General features: G+C 27.0%; 2 protein-coding genes across 2 annotated transcripts; both read right to left on the reverse strand.

Moving 5' to 3' along the window:
* Window positions 1–6,220: 6,220 nt before the first annotated feature.
* Phum_PHUM093490 (uncharacterized protein) lies at window positions 6,221–7,272 on the reverse strand (the record flags this gene model as incomplete). The annotated part of the gene is made up of 2 exons (XM_002423854.1): window positions 6,221–7,179; window positions 7,257–7,272. 2 exons carry the CDS (start codon window positions 7,270–7,272, stop codon window positions 6,221–6,223), a joined length of 975 nt encoding a protein of 324 aa, XP_002423899.1.
* A 4,357-nt stretch (window positions 7,273–11,629) lies between these two features.
* On the reverse strand, window positions 11,630–12,852 carry Phum_PHUM093500 (Homeobox protein EgHBX4, putative; the record flags this gene model as incomplete). The annotated part of the gene is made up of 3 exons (XM_002423855.1): window positions 11,630–11,677; window positions 12,064–12,236; window positions 12,843–12,852. 3 exons carry the CDS (start codon window positions 12,850–12,852, stop codon window positions 11,630–11,632), a joined length of 231 nt encoding a protein of 76 aa, XP_002423900.1.
* Window positions 12,853–13,671: the final 819 nt, after the last annotated feature.

Consider the following 13,671-nt stretch of genomic DNA (forward strand, 5'->3'; position numbering starts at 1 on the left):
AACGTTTTTTCTATCAATTTTTCAATCAAAATTTGATAGGTAAATAATAATAATAATAATGAGAGAGTGAGAGAGAAAGGGAGAGAAAGAAAGAGGAAAGGAAAATTTCAAATGTAAAAAAAAAAAATGTATGTAATTTAAAAAATACAAAAATTCATTATTATTAATTTTTAAAGAAAAAAATATATGAAAAGTCTATTAATTTATTTTTTCGTGTTTATTTTTTCCTTATTAAATTCTACTCTCTCTCTCTCTCTCTTTTTTTTTTATTTCTTCATCAGTTTTTCTGATCGAAAAATTTAACAGCTTCCGCTTTTAAAATTGCAGTGAAATTAATGCGGGGAAGAAAAAAAAAAAAAATAAAGTTATTGAAATGTTTGCGTGTTACATGGTAATGAAAATCCAATTTGAATTAATTGTTCAATTCCAGCGATATTACTGGTTCCACGTTTTAAATTCCAGTTTTTTTTTTTTTTATTTCGTATGGTTGTACAAATTGGTTGCATGAATGTAAAGGTGGCTCGAGAAAGAAAAAAAAATTTCCCCTCTCCCATTTTCTCCCCTCCCCCTCTTCCCACTTTCCCGTTTGTTTTGTTTTTCCTTTTTTTTTTTTTTACTTTTAATAACAAAAACAACAACAACAAACGTTCCAGTGTAAATTCCGTTTCGGTTTTCTTTTATTTTATTTCCGAATCAAATAAATCGTTTTTTTGGGGGGGGAGGGGAGGGGAATGAGGGAAGAGATAAGGGCCGAAAAGAAACGTTAGAAAAAAAAAATTAATTTTAAACGATTTTATAACTTTTCGAGCGATAAAAAAATGGCGGAAAACGTGTAAATGTTCCTTTTAAAAAATTCCTTTTAAAAATTTAATTGTCGTCGTGTCAAAAGATTGCCTTTCGTTCGTTTGTTTTTACCTATTATTATTATTATTATTATTATTTGTCGGAATTTTCAAAAAAAAATTTTGTTTTTTTTGATGAAAATCATAAAGTGAGAAGAAAATCGTGTGAAGAACCGACAAAACTCGCGTTAATGTTTAAAAGAAAAAAAAAAATTATTTATGACGTAATTTAAAAAATTTGAAAATATTTTAACAATGATGATGATGATGATGATGATGATGATGAGTTAAGACGTTAAAGGATTTGATGAGGTTTATGTTATCGTCGTGACGACGAATCTTCCTCTTTTCTTTTTTCATAAAAGCCAAAGGTTTTGAAAACTGATTTATTTATTTTTTTTCTCGTGAATTTTTTTTTGAAAAAATGTCTGAAATTTAATTTCTTTGTGGTTCGAAACTTGATTCCATCGACCGCAAAATTATATATATATATATATATATATAAATTATATATTAATATATAATATATACTGATATAATATATGTGAAAATAAAGTGTGTGTGACGGGTTGTCTGAATTTTTTTTTACATTTAAACCGCTTTTCTTTTTTTTAAAAAAAAAAACTTATTTAATTGTAATTATTTATAAACTTTATCGCTTTAAACGTGTTAATTTTAATAACAATAACTTAACATCTTTACGAATGAAACCCACGACAAACAAACAAACAACAACGACAAAAATTACCGAATTTGATATTTTATTCGCATATCGACAAATAGAATGCAAAAAAAAAATTTTTTTTTTTACTTGAAAGGGGTGAAAACAAAAAAGAAATTTTTTTTGCATACAAACGGAAAACAATAACGATAATAATAATAATAATAAAATTTGTTTGTTTGTTTTATAATTTTTTTTTTTTTTATTTCGATACACACCGGAAAATTTGTTTAATTGGAAAAAAAAAAATTTTATAAAAAAAAAATTCAATTTGTAAAATAAATTATTTAAAAAAAAAAAAATTTTTAACGGAGGGTAAAAAAACAATCGACAAACAAACAAACAAACAATTCACCGAAATTGTTTTGTTTTGTTTTTTTGGCTATTAAATCGATCGTATAAAAATACAAAAATTTTTTAATAAAAAAATAATAGATACCATCTCGTAAAACGAAAAGAGGGTTAAAAAAAAGTTGTTGTTGTTGTTAAGTCTCGAGTTCGTTCGTAAACAATAACAACAAAAACAACCAAACAACCAACGCACACGATTGTGGTGCACTTGAAAAAAAAAAAAAAACGTTTTCACGAGTTTGACGTGTTAATAATAAAGACATAATCGGCGTTTGTACCGCGTATTTCGTGTTTTACTACTAACCGTCACTAATCGCTCAATAATTCACTCAACCCTGTCGCATTTACTATATTGTACGATTTTTTATTGCCCGTTAACTCTTTGGTTTAATATTTTATTATTATTATTATTACTATTTTTACGATCGTCATCATCATCATCATCATTCTCGTCATCATTATTATTATTATTATCAGTACGAAAAAAAAAAAAAAGTGTTTGAAATCTTATCTATCACACGTATAAACAACGACTGAATTTTTCTTTCTCTCCTCCTCCTCCTCTTCCTCCTCCTCCTCCTTCTCTTCCTCCTCCTCCAAAAAAAAAATTATTTTATTGAAAAGTATACTACCCCCTACTACTACTCACTACTACTACTACTACTACGTCATAGATTAATTTAAAAACATAATGCAGCGTGTTGTTCACAAAAAAAAAAAAAAAAAAAAGTCGTTCACGATGTATCATGTTTTATTTCAATAGTCTATTTTACTTAAACGCCCTGGAGGCAAAATGTTTTTTTTTTTTTTTTTTTTTTTTAAACCGCTGGAAATTATGGCGTGGATTAATGGAGAAAAATTTTTTTTTTCTCCAAAAAAAAAAAACATTTTTAACATCCTTTTTTTTTCATATATAGATAGATATTTTAATTAATGTCCGCTTGTTATAATAACTGTTATTACAATTGAGGGAATTGATTTGGAATGTCTCAATTTATTCTTTTTTATAGGAATATTTTCCATAAGTATTCACCATCTTTTTTTTTTTTTCTATCTATCGGTTATAGATTAACATCTCTCTCTCTCTCTCTCTCTCTCTCTCTCTCTCTCTCTCTCTCTCTCTTTCTCTTTCTCTCTCATTTTAAGCTCTCACGAAAAAAAAAAAACAAAACTAGTTCTTCAAAGGTTTTTTCTCACACACAAAACTTTTAAAAAAAAAATTTATTTTTTTTTATGTGTCTACACATCGTAATGGGATTTGTTTTACTCTCTCTCTCTCTCTATTTAACTCTTCATCTCCTGTTCGTATCCGGGAATGATGATGATGATGATGTTTTGTTAAAATCTTATATATTTGGCAGATTTAACCAAAAAAAAAGAAAAAATTTTGAAAAAAAACTGGTTTTGTATTTTTTTTTTTTTTGATTCGTGACATTTTTATAAGGTATAACCGAGGAAAGTTTCACGTCACGCGTGGCCTGTCACGCCACCTATATTCACGAGAAGAACAATATAATTAGCCTTTTTTTTTTTATATATAACAGACCTTTGAAGGAAGCCTATATTATTATTATTATTTTACCGGAACTTGACTATTATTCAAATTTTTTTTTTTTTTTTATCCCAAAACAAACCGGAGGGTAAACGAAAAACAAAAAGAAAAAAAATGTTTTTAATTTTATTTTCATCTTTTTCTCGCTTCTTTATTTTCTTCTTTCACTACTACTATTTGTTCTATTTTGTTTTTTTTTTCTTTTTTTTTACCTTCTTTAACAGATAAAAAAAATGAGAGGTCATTTATTATTATTATTAATAAAAACATTTATATATGCGACGTTCGAACTAGTAGCAAATGTAAAGATTCCTGTTGTCAATTTTTTTCTTTAAAAAATTTAATTTTATTTTTTATAAAAAAAAAAATGAAATCCATTAAAAAATTTAATGACGTAATTGCAAGTAAATTAAAATCGGTAAATTTCGTTAATTATATTTTATTATATATCGCACAAAATTTAAAAAAAAAAAAAATGAGTTTGTTTGGCGGGTAAAAATTGTTGTTTTATTAAGAAAAAAAAAACAGGAATAATTAATTTATATTTAACCGTTTTTTTTTTTTTTTTAAATTCACGCTTGAAATTTGTTGCAAATAATTGCCTAAAGTGAAAATAATAATAATAATTAGAGAGAGAGGGAGGGGGGACGGTTAAAAAAAAATTTTTTATACGTAAAAGTAAGTTTCACGACTCCAACAACAACAACAAACGATAAGTTTAAAATATTTTTTTTATTTATTTATCTGTTTGTTTTTATTACGTCATAGATTTAAGGGAGGAGGTTTGTTGTTTTGTTTTGTTTTCATTCAATGCAAAAAAAAAGGAAAAAAAGGTTTTCATAACGCGGATTTAAAAAAAAAAAAAAAAAATCTCGACTCAAGGCGAAAATAAAAAAAACATGAAAATAGTTGTTTTGATTTTTAGTACCCCCACACGTACCTTTTCCTTCGATTTAACTGGTAGGGGGAGGGAGGGGAGGGAGCATGCGATGTACCTGACCATTTAAAACTCATTTTATTAAAGCATATCATTATAATAACCGCGAGGATTTTTTTTTTTTTTTTTTTCATTATTCAACGCCATTTAAAATAACACGGTTAAATCGTTGTTGTGGGTGTAATAAAATCGTTTAGTTAACAATTTTTATAAAAGTTTCTTTTTCTCTTATAATAAGTATCTATTAATTATAATTAGCGTTATCATAATAAAAAAAAAAAATTTTTTTGATTACCTTTGGAATTCTTCTCTTTCTCTCTCTCTCTCTCTCCCCATCAAACGACGACAACTTTCTCGAATCTTCCACGCCCCCCCTCCCCGTCTTCCTCTCCCCACAAACTCTTATTATTATTATATTTTTGTTCAAATGGTTAAATAATAATTTTTGACATTTACAAAACAAGTCAAAACGATATTAATAATAATAATAATACGTGGTGGTGACCCCTTGTTGTGACGTGTCGGGTAATATAAAGTCACACGCAATTAAGAGATGTTCAAATTGTTAAAATTATTATTATTATTATTATTATTTTATTACGCTCGAATTAAAACCGACGTGGAAAAAAAAGAAAAATAATAATGACGTTTGATATTAATAAATATTAATATACTCGTATTACGTAATTAAAAAAAAAACATCAGGTAAAAAATATTATTATTATCATTATCATTATTATTATTCATTTTTTTAAGGGTGTTATAATTTTTTTTTTGAAAAACGTGGGTAGCCATATTAATTTTATAAAAAAAAAAAAAATTTCATTTGTTTCTTTTTATTCCCTTTATAAAAGTTTTTTTTTTTTTTATATACACCTTTAATTAAAATAATATTTATTACTTAATAATAATAATAAAATGTGTGTGTGTGAGAGAGAGAGTTTTAAAAATATCTTTTTTTTTTTACAGATGTAAAAAGTTTAAATAAATACTTACGTGTTTTTTTATTAATGACGATTAAAAATTATATACAATAAAACATGGCAGAAAAACGCTTCTGGGTATTTTTTTTAAAAAAAAAAAGTTTTGTTCGGACTGTGAAGGAGTAGCAGCATAAATGTTAAATTAATTTTATTTTTAAATTTAAAAGTTTTCTCGCGTCGTCTGCTTTTGTTTTTTTCCCTTTCCGAAACCACCGGAAAGGAATCTGGGAAAATAAAAAGAAAAAATTTTCAAACTGATAGTTTAATGTACAAACTGGTTGTTTAAAAATGAGCTAATTTATCCACGGTTCTTTGTTGTTGTTGTTGTTGTTTTGATTGTCAACGTGGTTGTTGTTGTTGTTGTTGTTTTATGTTGTAAATGTAGGATTTTATTTAATTTAATACAACATATGGAGTGTGAATTGTTACGCCGAATGTAATTTAAATTATTCAAAATTGTATATTAGGGGATGAAAAAGAAAAAAAAAATAGTTTTTTTTCGGCAATTAAAGTGGTCTTGGAAGGGGTGGGAAGGGGGGAAAAAAACAATTTTTTATTGATTTTTGGGGGAAGATGAAACATAAAAACAGAAAAAAAAATTTTAATTATTAAGAAACCTCGAGAGAGAGAGAAAATTATACAGAAAAGAAAAAAAAAATTCACATGTTTATTTATGTTTATATTTTTTTTTTTTTTGCACATCATCCCATATTATCATTATCAATATTATCATTATTATTATTATTATTAATAATATTATTTATTTATTTATTTTTTATTATTATTTTTTTATTTATTTCGCAGACTATAAACAATTTTACAAAATTTTATTGGTTATGGCGATTTGTCACGTCGTCGTAGTCGCAGCATTGTTTTGTTGAGGTGATGATGATACGTCACCATTTTACCGGATATGTCTTTATTTTCCGCGTTCATTGTTTCCGCTCGGCTCAATAATGATTCTATGCTAAAAGGATTTAACCTTCTCGGTTTGCTGTTGAGAATGGAACGATTGTTAAAAAAAGAAAATGTCAAATTCATTGAATTAGCACAATTTTGCCTACAATCACTTATTCTCATATCGCTTTTATTTAACTTTGATAGTTTTTTATCACACGAACTGTTTTCCTGTTCGGAGTCTTTCAGTCTTCCATCTTTCTGTTTACCGTTGTTGCGTACATTGTCGAAATCCATATCCGGTTTCGATGCATCGCTATCGTTAAGTCTTAAATTAAAACCGAGTTTTATACGTTCCTCTTGTGTTAGCCTTCGATTTTCGTTTGTTTTATCTTCCGTTTCGCCGGATACGTATGATATCGGTTCCAATTCGCTTTCGTTTTCCACGTTTAAATAATCGCTTTTGTGAATTGATGATATATCATCGTCGTCATCGTCGTCGTCGTCGTCACCGACGACGTCGATTTCGACGTCACGATTCGATACGTTACCCACGCTCGACACGCTGCACAAACTCGAATTCGATTCGGTGTTATGTTGCAAGAAAAGATTTGCGTTTTCCTCCGTCGACATGACGTTTCTAGAATTGTTTTTCTTACTCAATTGCTGTTGCTCCCATTCTCGTCTGAGAGTTTGTACGTCAACGACGATGCCTTTGGCTGCAAGTTTTCTCTGTTGTCTTTCTAGAGATCTCAATAATTTTTTTTCCCTCCTTTCTCTTTCTTTTCTTTTCAATTCTTCGAGGGGTATCGGTTCTCCGCTGCATGTTTGAGGATGAGCATTGTGAGCCGGCCTTCCCGGTCCTTTTTTCGTATGTTCTTTTTTCCTCCATTTCGCTCTACGATTTTGAAACCAAACCTACAAAAAAAAAAAAAATTTTTTTTAATTTTTTTTAAAAAAAAATCTCATTAACCGAGGAGAGCCTTCATTAATTTTTATTATTTCCGGAAATAAGATATCTCGATTTAAAATCGATTCGCCAAGTGAAAATCGACCCTTTTAATTTTTTATATAATAATTTTGATAAAATCATTTTGCAATTTACTTATATATATATATATATATATATATATATATATTTAAAATATGTAATAAATTAAATTTTGTTTTATCAAAAAAAAAATTAATAAGTTTATATGTATATTATTACCGGTAATAAAAATAAAGTTAGTTTTTATAAAATGTTATTATTATTATAACCTCGAAAGAAAAATTCGTGTCGGAATATTAAATATAATAATATTTATGAAATATTTAAACTTTTTTTTTTGAATTCGTTTTAGAAAAAAACCGAAAACAGAGAGAGAGAGGGAGAGAGAGAGAGAGAGAAAATTTTTTTTTTTTTAATCTTTTTAAAAAAATCTTAAATTTTTATCATTGAAATCAAATAAATTTATTTTAACCGCCAAAAAACTAATAAAATTTTAACACTTCTTTTTATATATTCAACCCTTACACCCTCTTCGTTTAAACAAAAAGAGAGAGAGAGAGAGAAAGAAATTTTTTTTTTTTATTCGCTTTCCTTTGTCTGTCAAACCCTTGGATAATTATAATTTCACGTTAGGAAAATTAAATGCGGTGATAATATAATATGAAAAAGATTTTATCACCAATGAAAATTTATTTTTAAAAGATGAATCGTTGAATTTTATGTTAGAAAAACGGGGATTCTGGTGCTGCTGCTGCTTTTGCTGCTGGTGATGGTGGTGGTGTGATAGTAACAAAGGACCGTTTCGAAATAAATGTTTAAGAGTTGATTCCCAAAGGGAGATAAAAGCCGTATGTTGTTGTTACTTTGGTTAAATCTTATTATTAAACGTTAATTTTATAATTTTTTTTTTTACAATATTAATATTATTATTATTATTATTTTAATTATAATTCTTTTTCGACCGGAAATGACTTCGGAATTGCCAAAATTTTTTAACGTTTATCTTTCCCGGTTTGTTTCCAATTTTTTTAAAAAAATAAATATCGATCGGTGATTGAACTGTTGAAAAATGTAAACCTTCTCAAAACAAAAACCATTTCCGGTACGGTTTCTAAAAAAATCTTTTTAAAATTGTTCTTTGATGATTGTTGTTGTGACTGGCATGGTTTTAAATCCTCTCATGATGACCGTAATCGTTTCCGTTTGTTTTTGTTTTTTTTTTTCCTTTTCACATCCTGTCAATTTCAATTCTTTGTATTTCTACACTTGCAGCCTTTTTTTCGTTTTACCGTCGGCAAAAATAACCTTACGATGGTATATCTGGTTTATTAACTGGCAATATTTCGTCTGAGGGGGTTTGTTAAATCCACAGCACTCTGTATAGACCCGCTGTCGGAATCGGGCATGTCCCTTCCTAAGTATACATGTTTGTCCATATCGAACAACCCGAAATTATACGATCAATGGTTTCCGATTTTGATTTTTCAAATTTGCCACTTGTCTGGACAATTGAAAATCATCATCTCATAGTTGTAAGTGATCCTGTAGAGCTAATGAAAGCTTCCGTTTCAATTTTTAAAATTTTCCACGCTGTATTATTGATGTTTGAAGCGTTCATTATACCTTTTAAGGTTCACGCAACTTTTTTTATAAACCCATTTCCTCTTGAGTTTTTTCTGGAATTGGGTTTTACCGTCGCAAGTTACAAGTTGCCTCCGTTTTCCGATTCATTTTCTTAATGTCATTATTATTATTTTGTTTTTCCAAAAAATAAAACCAAAAAAAAAGAAAAAAAAAAGTAGAAATAAAAGACGGTAAAAAAAAAAAAAAAGGAAAATTGTGACAGATGGTTGAACGTAAACCACAAATCGTAATGATGCAATTGGGAATCGGGTAACTTTACATCCCCTGATAGCACAAAAACTAACCCCTTAAACGGAAAAAACCTTTTCGAAAAGGCATTAAATCAAAATTATTGATGTTGTGTAAAATTTTTAACCGGTTTTTATTTATTTATGTACTTATTTAATATTCCTACTACGATTTTATTACTCATTGATAAAATTAAAAATAATGTTTATTCTGCTTTAATTTTTTTTTTTTTTTGAAGAACGAACAAATCGTTTTATTTTTACTTGATGAATTTAAAAAAAAAAAAATTATTATTATTATTATTAATTTATAATAATTACAAAAGTTTTCACAAAAGAAAATTAAAATTTTTTAATTGAAATTATTTTTTTTTTTTTTTTTAAATATAAAAAGATTCGACATGCGCGAATGAACGTTGCCACCGCCGCCGCCGCCATTTTATGTCATTGCCCCCACTTTTAAAAATTTTCTTCTTAATCCGTAACTGACTTTTTTTTTTGTGTAAAACAATAATAATACTTTTTTTTTTTTTAATGTTATTGTTTTTAATTTTATTTATGAGAATGTTTTTATTGTTATTTATTTCACTACATTAAAAATAATAATGATAATAATAATAATAAAGGTGGTACAAAAAAAAAACATTTTAAAAATAAAAAAAAATAAGTGAAAATTTTTTTTTTTTTTAATTGCAAATCTCGACCGCAACTTTGTTTATAATGAAATTGAAAAGAAAAAAAGAAAAAAAAATTTTTTTTAATTGTTCTGTCTAGTCTCGTCTGGTCTTGTCTAATCTAGTCTGATATGGTATTACGCATCCAACTTTCTGCTACCACGACAAAAACGAGTATTTTTTAAATTTTAAATTTACCTTTTTTATTTATTTTTCATTTCGGTAAAAGGTTTAAAAAAAGGTTCGTAAATAAAAAATATAATCGTCGGTTCAGGTACGAAATATAGAAAAAAAATCGGGGGGGGGGAGCTCTGGGAAGTTAAATAGGAAGAAAAAAGAAACGAAACGAAAAAAAAAGGGCAAAAGAAAAAGTAAAAAAATCAGTTTTAAACGTATAAACTGTGATTAAATTTCAACCCTTAAGGTAAAAAAGGGAGGAAAAAAGGAAAGGAAAGGAAAGAAAAGGAAAAGAAAAAGACTAAGAAGAAGAAGAAAAAGGGGGAAGGGGAGGGAAAGGAGTAGGAGGAGGAAAAGGTGGAGGAAGATGATTGAGTCATAAAACTTGGTTTCTACACGAAAATTCATCCCCTCGTACGGTTAATCTCGGTGTTAAACTGAAAAAGAACCACCATCGCAACCTTTTTTTTTTCATTCTCTCTCTCTCTCTCACTCACCCTTACTATTAGAATTTCTTGTACTTTTCGTGTTTACATTAAATTGTAAAAAACCTTGAAAAGGAAAAACTATTATCCCGTAAAAAAAAAATTCTTTTTACCTTTTTTTTCCTTTCCTTCCTTCCTTTTTCATTTTGTTTTATGGAATATGAAATAAAAAAAAAAAATTTTCTCTCTCTCTCTCTGTCTTTCTCTTTCCGTACGTTACAACCCCCCCAAAAAAAAAAAAAATTTTTTTACTCGGTTATACAGAACAACTTAAAAAAATGGTAGTAGCGGTGCGTGGAAATGTATTTTAAAAAAAAGCGTAGGAGGGTAAAAACAAAACAAAATGGAAAAAATAATAATAATAATTTTTCATATTATATTTTAGGAAGAAAAATAATAATAATAATAATAATAATAATAATAACGACGACGACGACGATGATGATGATGATGATGATGATGATGAAAAAAAAGGACCGGTTTAAGGATGGGCGTATACGATTTATGCCCGTGGCTTAAGTTTATTGTACGCGGCCCGCATATCTTAATTAAAAACGTCGGTTCGAGTCCAAAAATAATAATTTATTTTTTAAAAAAATTTTTAACGTTTATTTATTTTCTTATAATTTTACCTATTTGCATACTTTCGGTGTTACTTTTAATTTTTTTTTTATAGGTGCTAATGTTAATGTTTGCTGTTGGCAAAATTTTTTAAAAAAATTTAATTTCCTTTCCCCCCCCATCCCCCCATTTTTAAAATTTTATCGTTACGATTTCGTGCGTGTGCGTGAGTGAGTGTGATTTTCCCTTTCTTTCTTCATCATCGCCATTACGTCTTTTTATGTTTTAATTTTTTTTTTGTGAAAAAACAGAGCCGTCGTTCGTTTCTTAATTGTTTATCATCATTATTATTATTATTATTATTATTATTATTATTATTATCATTTATTCGTATATTGATATTTATTAATTAATGATAAATGATAACGCGAAAATAGAAATTTATTATTTTAAAAATTTTATTATTTGTTTTTCGCACGCAAAAAAAATTTTTTAATTTTTCTTTCTCCTCCTGCTGTTGCTGCTGCTGTTGTTTTTATCATTATCGTTATTATCATTATTATTATTTATTCGTTTAATTTATACTTTTATATATATTTTCTTGCACGAAATATTCTCACCGGAATCACGTCATTCTTGTCATTTTCATTTTAAATTTCAAAGTGGGAAAATAAAATTAAAAAAATCAAATCAAATTGAATATTATTATTATTATTATTATTAAGTAACTTTTTTTTTTAAATTTAAATTTTTCAATTAACGACAAGAAAAATTTTTAAACGACAAAATCGATCGATCGATCGGTTATCGATAAAAAAAAAGAGAAAACAAAATTATTATTATTAATATTTTCACGGTGCAACATCGAACGGGATTTAAAATTATTTAATCTTTAATTTAATGTTTTTATTACCCGTCACGACGGCGAAAGGGATTAAACGTAATTTAAATAATAATAATAATAATGGTGATGATGATGATAATAATGATGATAATTTAATTTAATTATTGTAATACTTACGGCAACTCTTGATTCTTTCAAATCTAATCTCATTGCCAAAGCTTCCCGCATGAAAACATCCGGATAGTGACTCGCCAAAAATGCTCTTTCTAATTCTTCAAGTTGCCAACTGTTGAAATTGGTACGAGATCTTCTCCTTTTAGAACTTCCAGGACCGTCGTCTAAATCATTATCTGGAGTGAGGGGAAAAGAAAAAAAAATTGATAAAGTTTTAATTTCAAATGTTTTGTTCCACCGTTTGTCGCGTTTTATTTTTCATAAAGTTAATAATAATTAAAAATTTTACGTTTCGTAATTTTCGGAAGAGGAAAGATGAGGGAGGAGGGGAGAGAAGGATGGGGAGGGGAGGGAAATAATAAATAAACCGTAAAAAATAATTTAACACAAAGTTTGTGTGTATGTGCGGTTTTTTATGGCGTGTTTTTCGTTATTACATAATTTTTATTAACAATAATAACAAAGTAAAGGTTTTTTAATTTTTATTCAAATTTATAAACAATAAAAATTTCTTTTTTTTTCATTAAATGTATAATTACTGGATAAATATTATGGAGAAAAGATTATTATACAATAACAAAAAAAAAAAATTTTATTTATTTATAATTATAGTAAGGTAAAGTTTTTTTTACGTCGAAATTTCCGCCATTTTCTTTTTTTTTTCTTTGCCCGATTTCTTTGGAATTTTACGTGTAAATGTCTGTTGTTGTATTTCATCAACGTATTATTTTTTAAACAATAATAATAATAGTTTACGCGAGGTTTAGGAATTAGCAGACGACCTCCATTCATTTCCTTTCTTTCTTTTTTTCCGCCATTTTTTTTTTCGTTCAAACCGAAAAGAAAATGAATTTAATGGACGAATTCAAAGAAAAATTTATTTTTATATTAATATTATGATTACGTTTGTTATTGTATTGTGTGGTTGTTGTTTGTTATTTTAAGTGGGTGTGGGTGTGTAATTATGTTTGAAATGATAAAAATCAAGATGAAAAGTCAAAATGGAAGATTTGTATTGTAATTGAATAAAAAGAAAAAAAAAATTTTTTTTTTTTTCTTTTCTTTCTTTTCTTTCTTTCTTTTGTTCGTTAAAGTTTTTTTCCCTCCGGTTAAATTATTATTATCATCATCATCATCATCATTATTAGAATTATTATTATTATTATTATTTTTTTTTTTTTTTTTCATTAGAAAATTTAAGATTTTAATTAGTCGAACGAACGAACGTCTGGTTGTTTTAATTTGACAAAATGAGGTTCGGGTGATTGTTTATAAAAAGAAAATAATAATGATAATTTGTTTTTTTTTTTTTTGGGTGCGCGTGTTGTTTTATGTTGCGTTATGTTGTGTTGTGTGCAACAACTGCTCACGATGATGTCTTAATTAAAACAATAATTAGTTTTTCTTTTTTTTTTTTTTATATTTGACCAAATCGACTTTTACACTCCTTCCTACATTAATTAATTATTTTTATTTTTCTTTTTTGACCCCACTCGTACCTCGTAATAATTGTCAAATAAATTTATTATCATCATCATCATCATCATTATTATTATTTTTCCGTTCGTTTTTTATTTATTTTTTTTTCGCGCGTATGCGTAAATATTTTGA

This window comes from Pediculus humanus, genomic scaffold (assembly GCF_000006295.1).
Source record: "Pediculus humanus corporis 1103172107445 genomic scaffold, whole genome shotgun sequence".
Lineage (NCBI taxonomy): Eukaryota > Metazoa > Arthropoda > Insecta > Psocodea > Pediculidae > Pediculus > Pediculus humanus.